Source organism: Pezoporus occidentalis, unplaced genomic scaffold (genome assembly GCF_034315485.1).
Source record: "Pezoporus occidentalis ecotype Australia unplaced genomic scaffold, CSIRO_AGI_Poc_V1 ctg207, whole genome shotgun sequence".
In the NCBI taxonomy this organism is placed as follows: Eukaryota; Metazoa; Chordata; class Aves; order Psittaciformes; family Psittacidae; genus Pezoporus; species Pezoporus occidentalis.
The window spans coordinates 255,647-270,638 of NW_026913932.1; the positions used below are offsets into that span (position 1 = coordinate 255,647).

General features: G+C 45.3%; 1 protein-coding gene across 4 annotated transcripts; it reads left to right on the forward strand.

Moving 5' to 3' along the window:
• The first annotated feature begins 1,217 nt into the window (after positions 1 to 1,217).
• LOC134163772 (fibrinogen-like protein 1) lies at positions 1,218 to 13,838 on the forward strand. 4 transcript variants are annotated; one of them, XM_062618920.1, is made up of 9 exons: positions 1,218 to 2,195; positions 5,205 to 5,260; positions 6,202 to 6,283; positions 6,680 to 6,890; positions 7,859 to 8,018; positions 9,538 to 9,635; positions 9,713 to 9,801; positions 10,556 to 10,746; positions 12,531 to 13,838. In XM_062618920.1, the coding sequence occupies exons 3-9, from the start codon at positions 6,212 to 6,214 to the stop codon at positions 12,718 to 12,720; spliced, it is 1,011 nt and encodes a 336-aa protein (XP_062474904.1). In that variant the 5' UTR covers positions 1,218 to 2,195; positions 5,205 to 5,260; positions 6,202 to 6,211; the 3' UTR covers positions 12,721 to 13,838. The 4 variants fall into 4 exon arrangements, with proteins under 4 accessions (XP_062474904.1, XP_062474905.1, XP_062474903.1 ...); XM_062618921.1 differs by lacking the exon at positions 1,218 to 2,195 and adding an exon at positions 2,691 to 3,057; XM_062618919.1 differs by lacking the exon at positions 1,218 to 2,195 and adding an exon at positions 4,864 to 4,914.
• The last annotated feature ends 1,154 nt before the right edge of the window (positions 13,839 to 14,992 follow it).

Below are 14,992 nucleotides of genomic sequence, written 5' to 3' on the forward strand. Positions count from 1 at the left end.
TTTTCCATACGCCCACTGTCAGTCTCAGAACAAAGGACCTCAGGATGGTGCTTTTCAGCCCTTGGTACCTAAAGGACCGTGCAATAGCTTTTAAAAAATCATCAGTCTACTTACAGTCCCACTAACTGTCACTGCAAGGCACCTGCCACCTGTGTCCCTGTCAAACAGCTTGCAAGCACTTCTGGACTAACTTCTCATGTTGTGAATCACAATCATCCTGACTGCAGGCAGGACAGGCCTGGAGCATCAGCAACTGTGTCATGAAGACAGGTAACTCTGAAAAATCCTGGGGTAGTGGTGGGGAGCAGCCAGACATAGATGACTGTGAGATGTGGCTGTGACAAAAGGAGTAACAAGATCCTTTGATCCACAGACAGGAAAGATGTTGGTTTGGAAATACTGCTTGATCTCTTTACTTCGCTCCTATCTGCTCTCAGGTCTCCAGTCCTGGCAACCACAATTCCAGAAGAAAGAGGGAAGAATCATCATGTGAGTTAAAAGTCTATGAAATGCACTCAAAGCTGCCTGTCTTCTGAAAAAAAAAAAAAAGACAAGGAGTGGCTTAATCACAGTTGCTCAGGGCTGGATCTCAAAAAAAGGTCTTGGTGCCCCAAAAGAGGTGTAAGCAGTCTTAAAACTTTGAAATTTAGATCTAGAAAGATATTTTCTCAGCAGCTGCCTAACATTAGAGACAATTAAATTGATCAAACATCACTCTGTTGGGCTGCAGAGATCCTCCAAGACCTACAGTTCTGCTCCTGTGCATGCCCTGGACTGTCCTGGCCACAAATCTTGCCTGCTAGTCTCCTCCTTAGGCTGGATTGGGATCCTGAATCTAGGCAGAGGAGTACTGGAGTCCCTGGAGGCCCTCAACAAGCCTAGTGAGACCACCTCCATCCACTACACCCTGCCAAACACCACCCACATCTTACAGCACCTCTATGTATGTGTTCTGCATTTAACAACCCTGAATGGAATCACCTCAGGAGAAAAGCTTGGGTTTGCCCTCCCTCTCCATGCCAGCCAAGTGCCCTGTCCACAAGTGCCCCTTCCCTTGGGATGTGCTTGTGCCATGGTGCCCAGCCTTGCCCAGGACAAGCTCCATGTAACCCCTTGCTCCATGACCCTGCTGGCTTTCCCCCTGCAGCCAAAGCAGGTAACCAGGGTTTGGTTTCCCAGCTGGGGCAATCACAGAACCTAGCCTTGAGCAGGGAAAAAGACATTTGGCAGCAGAAGGCTCTTCCCCTTTGCAGAGTAAAGCAGCATGAGATTAAAGAGCTGCAGGATGTGACTTGGCAGATTTAGATTTAAGGCAAAAAACCAATAATAATTAACAATGTGGGTGATTAAGCAGTGGAAGAGCATGCTAAGGTGATGGCTGGTTTTTAAGCACTGAATATTTTGCACCAGAATATCTTTTTCTCAAAGAGATGCTCTCATTCAAATGGGACTGAATTAGGTCAGGGAGTTCTCTGACCTGAGGTAGGTAGAAGATCATGCAGATAATCCACATACTCCCTCTGGCCTTGTGACTAATTCCCTTTGGTACAGCTATTCCTGATGTGAGATCCAGGGGACCTGTGCTTGCCCTCAGGATCTTCCAAACTCATTACGTTTGTTGTGTCAACCCATTAGATACTCACAGGCTGCATGCAGACTCATTAGTTAGACTGAATTATGTCTTTGCTCTTTGAACGTTATCAAAACATTCAGATCTAGTGTGTTTCATGGTCTGCCATTGGTCCTTCTTTGTACACACATTTCTGTGGTTACTCCTTGCTCACAAACCACAGACTTTTAATGCACATGTGCTGGTTTCGGTTATTTGGTAGATTGAAACTGTGGTGGCTGATGTCATCCCAATCTTCTACATTTATCTTACTTTTGATGAAACCCTTTATTATTAGATTAAAAAAAAAAAATTGTTTCAGACCTCATACATTAACTTTGTCTTAAAAAATCTAGCATCCAGGTTCCTACAGAAGATATTTAGTAGCTCAGGTATCAAGAGCCTGTGGACCCCTTATATCTCCAGATCTGCAGTGCCTGCAATGGAGCCCATGTTCATGGAAGGTGGGACATGGTAGAAATAGTATAAAAACAATGGCAAATGCATAAAGCACCTGGATTCAGTGCAAATGAGCTGTTTTGCTTGGAGCTGGCTTCAGCCTACTCTGCATTTTCTCAGATCACAGGTAGGCAGTCAGATTCTTGCTTTGGAAACCTCAGGTCTCTAACTGCTTTGGAGTCTGAAGCAGTCTACCTCATTTAGTCCCTGCTCCTTTTAAGAACAAAACATGAGGAACTGGTCACAGAATCACCGAATCATTAGGGTTGGAAGGGACCTCTGGAGATCATCTTGTCCAGTTCCCCTACCAAGGCAGGGCCACTTAGAGCATGTTACACAGGAACATGGCCAGGTGGGTTTTGAATGTCTCCAGGGAGGGAGACACCACAACCCCTCTGGGCAGCCTGTTCCAGTGCTCTGCCACCTTTAACGTCAGGAGTTTCTTCCTCATATTGAGGTGAAACTTGTTGTGGTTTTGTTTATGGCCATTGCTCCTTGTCATGTCACTGGGCACCACTGGAAAGTGTCTGGTACTCTCTTGGCACCCACCTTTGAGATATTTATATGCATTAATGAGATCACCGCTCAGTCTGCTCTTCTCTAAATTAAACAGGCGCAGATCCCATAATCTCTACTCATAAGAGAGATGCTCCAGACCCTTGAACATCCTTGTGGCCCTCCACTGGACCTCTCCAGTAGCTCCTTGTCTTTCTTGTACTGAGGACCCCAGAACTGAACACAGTATTCCAGACGTGTCTTTGAAGAGTTTTGAGATGCCACCACTGTCATCCAGCTGCAGTTCAGCTGGGCTCTCAGGGAGTGAATGTCCATCATATGTCATGGTCATGGTTTTATCCCAACCTACTCTTTCTGGGGGAGCCCAGTGCCCCGGGACTGAAGGAGTACCAAGAGCTGCCCCAGAGCCACTCTCCTCATTCATATTTATCCATCAGTTTGCATTCTTCCTGTGCTTGCTGTGCATTTAATGTGTGAGTAATAGTTTTTCACGACTGTTATTCAGCACCTATGTACTTTTGCTGGAAGGAGGGTGGAGGAGGGTGGAGAGGTTTTTGGTTAATGAAACTGTTATTATTTGCTGACAAGATCACTGAGTATCTTAAAAGGTAATTTGATCTCCTTCCAAGTAACTGAACAGGAATTTGCACTGCAGAATATGTGGGAAGCATGTGTATTCCAGGGAAAAAAAAAAGGAGCATTTGCAGTTGCATTGCCTAGGGATTTCAGCATCTGTGAGGAAACAACATCAATGATCACACAGTGTCCAACATTCTTTATAATGACTTGATTATTTTAGCTCCAGGCCAGTGGAGCAGTACATGAACACACCCTCCTGCTAAACCCACCTCACGTGAACACAGCTTCATGGCAACCCCTCTCTTGTGCTTCAAATGTTCCTAAAGCTTCATCTAGCCTGGGAAAATAAGTTCATTGTGAAGCAGATGTGCAAGAAACATGTTCCAGCTGACTGGCTTTTTCACATGCAAACACTGGTGAGGCTAACACTGGTGGAGTCATAGAGAGTGTGTAAGAGTGCTGCAGATGTCTATGAGAGGCGTTTGAGGAGTCCCTGAAGGAGGGCTGGAATTTGAGTCCTGTTCTTGCAAAGTTGCAGTCATGCCACATACACACGTGAGTCCCACCAGGACTGCAGCTCACTGCCCTCCTACCTAGGGACCTGCAGAACTCCAAGACATGGGGCCTGGTACTCCACAGCCATACCGCTCTGCAGGCAGCTGCAGGGCTGACCATGCTTCCCACACCGTGACTCCATTACGTGGATGGAGTGGCTGCCACTCACAGAACGAGGCCTCTTGTGGATCTCACCTAGGAGCAGGAGGTGCTCATGGGCTGAGGAGGCTGTTGATCATGTAGGCAAGAGCATGAACTGGTTCACAGCATCGTAAGTGCTGGCTGGCTCCAGCTGGGAAAGAGACACTGCTGTGGAGGAGCCCAGGGGAGGCTGTGCAGCCCCCTGTGCCCAGGTGCACAATACCCCAGCACCCTACTGTTGGCTGCAGCCCCTGGCCAAAGGGGCAGAGCAAAGGGTTGAGTTTCATGAGGAAATGTTTCACGCATATAATTTCACAGCTGCCAAACCAGCCTAAAATGGGTGTAGAGAACAAGTGAGGAGTAAAGCACTGTTTTCATAATCCTTTGGCAGTGAAATGGGTCAGTGTTCTTGCGGGAGAAGAGGAATGCAGTGTTTAAGAAATAGTGTTTAAGAAATAAACGGAATAGCTGTACTTGGTAATAGCTGGACAGTCCTGTTTTCCTGGAGATTAACACAGAGCTTAACTACGGGCTTATATACCTTGTCTTTTGACCCCAGTCTATCCTCTGAACATATCTCTGTAAAGTGGAAAATTTCTGCTGTCTTCTTTAAAATAATCTGTAATTCCTTGGCCATAATGCAAAAGGAGGCACCCATCTGTTTGTTTGGGATTTTTTATTTCTCTCTTTCACAAATGTCCTTGTTTGTGTTAACTAGCAAATCTTATTATCCAGCTCAGAGGAGAGTTACACAACTGCAAACCTCCTGAGACTTCAGTCAAATAGCAAATCTTGCTTAATACGCCCACATTTGCTTCTTGCTTCAGATTAGCAGCTCTTTTGGCATTACAACTGTGCTCTACTTTTACATATAAACCAGAATAAACCACAAAAGGAATGTTAAACACAAAAGCTATGTTCTTTCCACCTTGCAGGACTTCATGAAATGAGCCTGGCTGTATTAAACATGAGATAAAACTCCCACAGGGAGCATTAGTCTTAGTGATTCATACAAACATTTAGTCAGTCTTGGTTGAGCTTCCTAGTCAAATAAGGTGGGTAATACTATGCAACCAGCAGAGCCCCTCTCCTTTGGAGAGCACTGCTGATAGAAACCTCACTGGCAGTTATCCTCACTGGGAAGCAGCAGGATGAATATTGGGTAACAACAGACAACCTGGGCTTTGGGTAACTATCACACAAGGAATTGCAAGTATCTTTTCTGTGCAACTGCCTAGTGCTGTGAGACATTCTTCATCTGCACCCCTGGCATGGGCCATCTGAGGATGAAAATCTCATCAACCTCTAGAGATGCAGCCAGATTTATGATCACTTTCTTTTGCAGTTGACTTTTAAGGGAGATAATCTTAGGAGGAGGTCTGGAGGGAAGGCGAGTTACAGGTATGTGCATTTCATGTGTTGATAAAGGTGTGGATGAAGCTGCTTTCTTTTCCTTCGGTCTGTGCTGTCTGGTTTCCAGGAGCCATCGCTCAAACCCATCCTTCCTCCTGGCATTTTGCCTCCACCCACTTGCCCTGTGTGGAGCCCAATTCTGTGCTGTAGCCACCCGCATGGCTGCGTGGCGGTGTGGATGAAAAGCACCAGCATCACGGGCTGCTGTCACCCTGAACTCCTCTGTGAGCTGAAAAAGTGCCGTGTTCTGGGGCACACACCTGCACGACATCTTTTATAGGTGCCCTCCGTGGAGTGCTGCTTCTCTCGGCTTGCTTTGGGCCCTGCCTGGCCAGCCCGGCAGATGGCTCCACTGTGGCAACAGCTTTGCTGGCTCTGGAAGCAGCCCTAGCCTCAGCCTCCCTGGGAATTCTAATAGAGCCGTAGCTGAAACAAAGCACATAGATGCTTAAAGGAAAGAGCTGGGTAGCCAAGTTTTTGCAGCACTTCCAGATGTGCAGCAGGGGAGTCAGTTTTAGCCTATTTTTCGGATTTTTTTTTTAACTCTTTCTGATTTTTATTGTTTTTCAAAGCACCCTGCGAACAATCTGTGCTGATCACTGTGCTCAGCTGAATGTTCCCAGTGGCAGTAACTCAGTGTTTTTTCTAGCTGAGATTCTCTGACGGAAGCCCCGTCTGTATGCTGGGGCAGGTTGGCAGCAGAGATCTCTTCCACTGAAGTCCAGTGGCTGTCAGCACACTGCACTGGTGCTTCAGCTTTTCCCAGACACACATCTTTCCCCTGGTTTTGTACTGCCTGTAGTTTCAAGCAACCTCTTTAACAAATCCTGCAGCATTTTCTGGGGAATTAAACATGACTGTGAGGGGGGATTAAGTTGTGAGAAGAACCAAAGAAACCTCCTCTGCAGCCTGTCAATGCTTCTTTTCAGGTGATAAGAAATGAGTGTGATGATGCCCTGGTTGCTGCTCCTTCTGCTGGTCAGCTTTGGCTCACCCGCACCCAGGTTTTCGGTGTGTATCTTTTACCTAGTGTCTGTACAACCTCTCAATGGTTTATCATTCACAGTCTGTACACACCCCTTTGAGTTCATTAAATGGGAGTTGAGACATACTGTCTTTGTCCAAAGTAATTTTCTGTATATCTGGTCATATTCTGGGATGCTTTGTGCAGCGACACGGTCATTGTAGAAAAACCCTTTTCCATTGGGTTCAATTCAACAGCCCTTGCTGTGCAAGATTTCTGTATCTCAGAAGACCACCATCGACTGATCTTGATCCACAGAGGCAGTGTGACATGGTAGAGACAACAGGAGACAGATACTGCTCTCTCTTGCCTCCCTGTTCCTACCACTGACTGAAGGGGGGGTGGGGGGTGGGGTGGGGTGTGTTCTTTTATTTCCTCCATAGGAAAAAGATATCTGCCTCCTAGACAACGATAAATTAAGACAAAGGTCAAAACAGCTTCAAGACTTGCTTTTCTTATATGAACTACAACTAAAGGACATCCTGGAGAACACTTACCATAGAACAAGCAGTGGGCTGTTCTCAGGCAACAGGAGCATGCAGCATAAGATGCTTTTACCTACAACCAGTGGAAATTTGATAGTCTACGACCAAGGTATAGCCTACAGTAGTGTGTGTGGAAATTTCAGCTCACCATGGTGTTTGTTTTTCCCTGCAATGCCCCATGTGTCATATTTTATTTCTGCTAAAAGTTTTAACATTTTTAAAGTGTGTTGTGTTTTAAAACTGAGATACATGGGAAGAGAAGGGCAGACTGGCCAACAGTGGTGGCCTTGGTACCAACAGACATCCCCTGGGGCCAGAGTGAGTTGGGCAGCTTCAGGCAGCTACCACCCAGGTACAGCCAGACACCTGCAGCTGGGTTTGGTATCCTGGTGCAGAGCTGGACAGGCACCTCTCAGATGTTTGCTATGAGACCTACTTTAGACATTTAGGGAGAGATGGGTCCTGCTCTTGAAGAGTCCATTTCCTTGAGTTACTTACTGGAGCCCAGAGCATCTGTCTCAACTGCAAGCACTGAAATCAAGATTTTGTCCTTCATGGGCATTATATTGAAAGTGTGAAGCACTGGGGTCCTGAAAGGAACTCTCCCAATACAGCCCTGGTAGAGCTCGTCACAGGCGCTTAGCCTCTTGTTTTAGAAATCTTAGACCTTGATCAATCTGAAGTACATCTGAGGTTACCTTCCAAGTGGAAATCAGCTTCCCTGCAAAGTCTTGCTGACAGAGCCAGTTCTGGTCCTGCATCACTCCTATTCCAAAGCTCCAGCCTGCACTGCAGCCATCTCATGTCTCACTGAAGATTTGGGAATGACTCCCTCAGAGGGCATAGCTGTAAAGGCTCTCAAACCTTGCTGCTCTTTGTCAGGCCCAGGAGTTTGCAACCAGCAATGCTCTTACCTTACTGGACAATTTGCTTTGGCTCTGCAGGGCTTGCAGAGCTGTATACAGGCTGGCCAACTGTCCTTGTCCCAGGCAGCCTTTCAGCAATGTCCGCTCTAGGCTGCGCGTACCCCTTTGCTTCCCCCTGCCCTGTTTAACAAGTTGGTACTGTTCTGCCCAGATTGCTCTGCCGTGTATGATCGGAAGAACACCAAAAACGGCTACTACCGGATCAGGCCCAGGGCAGACCAAGAGCCGTTCCTGGTGTACTGTGACATGTCTGATGGCGGGGGCTGGACCGTCATCCAGCGGCGCAGTAATGGCAAGGAGAGCTTCAACAGGTGGGTGCATCAACAGGGCTCACAGTCACACCTACAGCTTCCACCCCATCCTGCTGCCTGGCAAACCCTGTCTTAGAAGCAGGATGTGCAAGACTATACTCAGTGATGATAACTCTTTGCATTAGGACAATCTAGTGGTATATACAGGTAGTAGGAGGCCATTCTCAAAATGGACCTATAATGCCTTTTCCATGACTTCTCTGTATTTAAGTGTATACGTGTGTATATTGGTTTTATCATTAATGGGGACTGTTGAAGGCTCCAAATGGGCAGGTATCTGCTGTCAGCACACAGACTGATACCTGTTGAACGTATTCTCATATCAGGATTTTTTGTTCAGCATGGTGTAACATGTTTTCTTATTCAGATCATTCAAAAAGATGCCAGACCACTGGTCCAGATTGTCCTCTCTCTATGCAAAATTCTAGGAAGGTGACTTTCACCTGGAAATCTCCACAAGGAGAGATGCTCTGGTAGCACAGTTAAAAAGAAATATCATCATGCAGATTAATTCACTATCATAGCACACACAACTTCAGGGCATGTCTCGTGTCTCTTACAGTCAGTGCAGTCCATTGCAAAGGAATCTCAACTGGCTTTAAGCTGGCTTGCCTAGAGCATGGTAGCTATCTAGCCATGGTAGTTCAGCTCTCAACACAGGTGAAGGGAAAACAATCTGAAGTGAAGCATTGACTAGTATGAAGGTCAGGCAGAGTTAATATCCCCAGTAACATGAGAGAGGGAATAAACATGAGGTTGGTAAAACTGGAAACGATGATACACAGAAGTATACGTGAATATTTAAAATAATACATAAATAACAGAGGAGATTTTAAGAGAATGATGGGGAGAAAGTAACAGCAGGAGATTTCTCTTAGAAAGATGAAGGCAGAGAATGCTGATGAAAAGTATATATCTTTGAAGGACAAGTTACCACATCCAAACAGTGATCATGTGAAAAAAGCAGAGGTAGGAGTGGTCAATGCATCAAAAGTAGATTTAAATGGAACATGACACAAAACAAACCCAGATATTTTGCTTTTAACTCCATCTGGAAGCTTTTGTTTGCAGCTTCTATTCAATTTCTGATTCTTCACCATACCACATCATACATCCAGGAATGCAGCATATTTTAGATTGCAACATTCATTTCCAGCCAGGAGTGCATTTCAATTATGGCTTGCTGAAGAACAATATCACATGCTTTGCTGAAGACCAGTATGACAGCTGCTGGTTTCCCTTTTCATCTAACTGACAACCTCATTCTGCAAGCATGGCATCTGGCAGTATGAAGGTTTGATCCCAATGTATGTGTGCACAGGTTTAGCAGAAGCTAGCTGCAAGTTGTATTTAATTCTAAGGCAGAGTGACAAATCTCAGCTCAGCTTGCAATGAATCAGATACTTGTAGAAAACAGTGTCTAGAGGTACAGCTGAAGTTTTACTTGTTTCCATAGCCAAGTGTCACAAACTGTCTAGTTCCCTCACGTGCTGAAATTGGTATTTGTATCTCACTGCAGGAAATGGGATGATTACAAACTGGGATTTGGGAAATTCCAGGACAGGAATGATGAATACTGGCTGGGCAATGACCACATCTATGACCTGCTCACTAGAGGTGCAAGTATTTTCCCTCCATAGATTTCTTTCCAATCTGCATGAGATAGTTCTAACATGACATCACTTTGTGTTTAGGAGAGAGCTCATTAAAGATTGACCTGATGGACTGGCATGGGGAAAGACGTTATGCAGTCTATGAAAATTTCCAGCTTGCAAATGAGCAGGTACGGAACGGAGAGCAGAGTGATTTGCTTGTTTTGTCTGTGAGGGTGGGGCATCTGCACATGAAGCATCAGACTTCAGTATCAGGGTTGTAATTGCAACTCTGCAAAACTCACCTGCTTTGGTTCCCTGGGATTCCTGGTTGGGCTGACTGACAAACAGCCCTGGGAGCAGGGACATAAGCCTGGGACTTCTTCCTCACACTGCTGAGTGCCCAAGCCAAGATCCAAGACAGGATCATGTGTATGGGCTCTCTTACAGTCTCTCTATCGCAGGGCACAGGGATTCCCACATGCATTTGCCTCCAGCCTCATGGTTAGGAGTCTTCTGTGAGGGAGGAGATGCAGGTTTGAAACCCTGCAAGGAAAGTGAACCTGGTTCTCCTACATCCTAGGAGTTATTCTAACTGAAACTGATCAGTTTGTGAAGGCAACTGCTTGGCATGGTTTCCTGCCAAGTTGCTCTTGATGAGCTAGGAAGAGCCTTCCAGTATGTTTAGTTTTCAAATGGCTGTTGAAAGACAATAAAACCTGAAGCCCTTTGTAGCATCAGCAGTAATCAGCAATCCCTCCTAGAAGTTTAAATCCTGCCTTGAGCTATACTAGGATCACTAAAGCATGGGACCAGAAGTCACCCTTGGCTTCAACAGTCATGCTTTTCACAGTAGATACAATGGCCAGAGCAAATTTGATCTCAGAAATGGGAGGAAGGGCAGAAAGAGCTGATATCAAAGACATATTTCACATATTACTGCAGGACAATTACAGGTTATGGTTTGGCACCTATTCTGGTAACGCTGGCGACGCTCTGTCTGGTGGGAGCAATTTTGAAGATCAGTGGTCAGCCTCTCACAGAGGGATGCAGTTCACCACATCTGACAAGGATCACGATCGATTCCTGGCAGGCAACTGTGCATCTGAGAACAAGGGTGGCTGGTGGTTTAACAGGTAAGGAAAGCAGTCGATTCCTCTTGGATGCAGAAGGTGTGGGCGCAGCCAAGAGGACTTGTCAGCCTTACTCAGCTGGAGGTTGCTATGTGATCTTGCCATCTCACACAACCAAACCTAAGATGTTGACACCTACAGATCCTCAAGGGAAAGCAATCTGCTTCTTCCATTATGAAGGAAAGCAGGTAAGTTGTTTTCACTGTAAGAAACTGGGCTATTGATTTTCAGAAAAAAGGTCAGAATAAATGTTGGAGGAATCCCAGGCACAGCTACAGGTTGGGCAGAGAAGAGATTCAGAGCAGCCCTGCGGAGAGGGACTTGGGGGTGTTGGTCGATGAGAAAATGAACATGAGCCGCCTTCAGTGTGCGCTCACAGCCCAGAAAGCCAACCGTATCCTGGGCTGCATCAAAAGGAGCGTGACCAGCAGGTCAAAGGAGGTGATCCTGCCCCTCTACTCTGCTCTTGTGAGACCTCACCTGGAGTATTGTGTGCAGTTCTGGTGTCCCCAACATAAAAAGGACATGGAACTGTTGGAACAAGTCCAGAAAAGGGCCACGAGGATGATCAGGGGACTGGAGCACCTCCTGAGTGCTCAGACAGGCTGAGAAAGTTGGGGCTGTTCAGCCTGGAGAAGAGAAGGCTGCGTGGAGACCTCATAGCAGCCTTCCAGTATCTGAAGGGGGGCTTCAAGGATGCTGGCGAGGGACTCTTCATTAGGGACTGTAGTGATAGGACAAGGAGTAACAGGTTAAAACTTAAACAGGGGAAGTTTAGATTGGATGTAAGGAAGAAGTTCTTTACTGTAAGGGTGGTGAGGAACTGGAATGGGTTGCCCAGGGAGGTTGTGAATGCTCCATCCCTGGCGGTGTTCAAGGCCAGGTTGGATGAAGCTTTGGGTGGCATGGTTTAGTGTGAGGTTTCCCTGCCCATGGCAGGGGGGTTGGAACTAGATGATCTTAAGGTCCCTTCCAGCCCTAACTATTCTATGATTCTATAAATGCATATGGAGGAATGATCTAGAGGGGAAAACAGCCCTATTAAAATTCCTTAATGTGCTTTGGGTCATAACCCAAAAAAAGGAACTGTGGTCACTGCAAGGTGAAGCATGTACATAGGACATTATTCTGGAGCATGTCTAGGGCATGACCTACCCTTTAAGAATCCTGGTGATGTATTTGCTAGCTGGGCACACCCCACACATTGACAGACAGGGAGTAGGGTTTATCAGTCCTGGGAGCATGGACACACTGCTCAGTTTTTCTCTGCTTTAGGGCAGGATGTGCCTCTTCTTTGACTGCCTCTCATCACATGCAAATTGAAAACAGTGGAGCTACAAAAATGTATATCAATAGTGGGATTTACCTTTATCAAAAGACATCTACATTTTTAGGTGCCAATACATAGCTGCCTACACTTCAGCTAGAGCCTACCAAATGGCTCTCCACCTCTCTGTTTAGGCAGCTGGATCCTGTCCCTAGTTAATACACTTGAAGGAGTCAACATGTTGAATTATCTGAGAAATGTAGGTGTCTACTTTGGGATGACCCACATACTTCTCTGCGTTCCACTAAATGCATTAACCAGATCTCCATAGGCTACTGTAGGAGTTTAGATAACCAGTTCAGTACAGACAGATATATCTAGGTGTCTGAATCTGTCAACAAATCCCACCCTGGTTATTTCTAAATCTATGTTGTGTGAAAATTGTACTTCACTGGAATGGTGCAGTATCTTCCCACACTAAACTTCATCTCCTTTTTTCCCTCTCCTACATCATTACAAGGTGCCATGCTGTGAATCTCAATGGCCGGTACTACAGAACAGGAAGGTACAATGGACCCCATGATGATGGCTTGGTTTGGTCTACGTGGCATGGGGTGTGGTACTCACTAAAATACTCTGCCATGAAAATCAGGGCTCCATTCTTTGTTGACAGCGAGAGTGGAGATGGTGAGAACAGTCAGGGCAGCTGAAACCAGCTGCTTTGGAAAAAAAAGAAGTACAGGCTGAAGGGAATTGTACAAGTTAACAGCCAGCCCTCTGCTCCTGCCAACCACCAAACCTGCACTGTGATAACTGGAGTTGCTGAAGTTAACATTGTGAGTTATTTGAGCACAGCCAAACAATAATTTGAAAGAAAACATATGGATCTAGTCATGAAATAAATGCAGCAATTTTCAGCACTCATTGGAGAGTGTTTTAGAAAAGCTCTCTGGACCTTGAATGATTAAGAATGTCCTTTTAGCTATCTGTACTCTTGAAGGGCCCAGTCCTTCTCATCCTGATTTTAACCATCAGTGCTTCGATTACAAGAACATAAAAAACAAGGTGATGGTGAACCGCACTTCATCTGGTCTACCTACATTAGTGAATCAGGAGAATGTTTCAACAGCTGTATCTATGGTCCCCAAATGCCACACTTCAATTGCAGAACACTCCTGGAGAGTGTGAAGCCAAGGCAGTGACATGCTACAACTGCTAATGTGAATCCAGACTAAGGCTACTTCAAAGTAAATCCCCACAACACAGATAGCGTGGGTGTTGGGTTTGGTTGCCAAGTGCTTCGCGCTGCAGATCCGCTTCTGCAGCACACCGCAATATATTAATGCAAAGACAATGCTGCCAATCAGATTTAAGCCCCAGATTAAAATGAGGCAGATTTTGCTGTATTTAAGATAAGCACAGACACTCTTAGGAGTTTGTAAAACAGAGTCATGATTCATTTGTACATTCTTGTGCAATTTACTACTAACTTTGCGTTAGTGAAGGGGAATGTGAAAGTGGAAAGTGGTTGAACCGTAAGGCCCACTGCTTTCCATGTATCAGTGGAGTGAAATGAAAGAGCAACACAAATTGGATTCTGAAAATTTATTTTCCACACGTTTTTAATAACAACAGTTACAATGAACAGTAATATCAGCTTGATGCAAATCAGTTACCTGTAAAATGAGCCTACTTCTTCTTCTGAATTACAATTTTTTTTTTTAAACTGATTGTTCTTTTCCATTTACTTGCTTTTAGATCCATACATATTGTAATTTGTATTATATATCCATAGAGGGTGAAATAAAACCATCTGAGTAGGTCTTAACACTTCATATCTCATTTTCAACAGTAGGAACTTGAACAGAAATTTGGATTAAAATCTTGAGAAAGCTCATAATATGAGACATGCTTTCTTTTGGTGTTGGTTCTGGTACTTTTACACCTGCTGTCCTGGGCAGCTGAGAGTCTCTGTAAGGTAAGTTTAATTTCCAGGGCTCAAATTGTCCTGGAGACAATGCAGAGACATGTGAAGGTTCAGTATCAAAACTTGGTTTGGTTCCTCTGCTTTATGAAAAGGTAGACTCCATTCTCACTTCTTCTTAGAGATCCCAGTGGTTGCAGACATGAACACTGGAGAGCAATGGGCCAGCACTCCAGGGAGCAGTGATCCTAAAACCTTCTTCCCACATACCCACAAGGAACAAAACTTGCAACTCCCTCTCTGAAATGAGGTTGCCCTTGTGAAGAAAGGGCTGTGAACTATTTGCTTTTTGATCACTGCTTCTGTATTTTATACTATGGTAAAATCTTAGTGCAAGGTTGTTACTGCATGTTAGGAACATGAGGAATCCCTTTGCACATGTTATAGCCATGTGGCCACTGATGCAGTGCTGAGGGCAGCAAGGACAATCTTTGTCTAGGCAGAGACATATGAGTGAAATAAATTAATGCCTTCTGGCAGATGATACTCAAATCCTGTTCTTTGGTAGAGGGGCTATGGAAGCAGGGTATAGACTGCAGACCAGTGATGCACGATTCTGCATGCTGGAAATCAACTACAGCACCAAAGAGACAGTATTAGTGGTTTGACAGTTCATTGAGCAGCCAATAACCCATCCGATAATGGAGCTATCAATAACAGAAATACCAAGCTGAAAATAAAGTCAACAGGGCTGAGACAGATAACTACTAGCCAGTCCAGTTCCCCAGTGAAGGAGCAGTGAGCAGTCTATAGTACAGAGCTTGTTTCCCTCTGTGTCAATACAAAGAGGCAGGCATTACAGTTGAGCTGCCTTCAGCCAGCATCGATATGTTATGGTGCTTTTTTCTCTAAGAGAAAGAAAAAGAGATAAAAGGGGCCCAGACCTGACAAGCTGGGAGAAAAGGGGTCTGCCTTGCTGTCTTAGACGTAAGATGCACCTAAGTACATGCAATGCATTACAGTATCTGTTCTGAATGCAGCCCAACACTAAGACAAGG

Bases quoted from the DNA above. Each gene is read 5' to 3' on its own strand.
- LOC134163772 (XM_062618920.1), top strand. From the start codon at position 6,212: ATGAGTGTGATGATGCCCTGGTTGCTGCTCCTTCTGCTGGTCAGCTTT. The intron at 6,284-6,679 runs GTGTGTATCTTT...TTTCCTCCATAG, and splicing joins CACCCGCACCCAGGTTTTCG to GAAAAAGATATCTGCCTCCT. The intron at 9,636-9,712 runs GTGCAAGTATTT...CTTTGTGTTTAG, and splicing joins CTATGACCTGCTCACTAGAG to GAGAGAGCTCATTAAAGATT.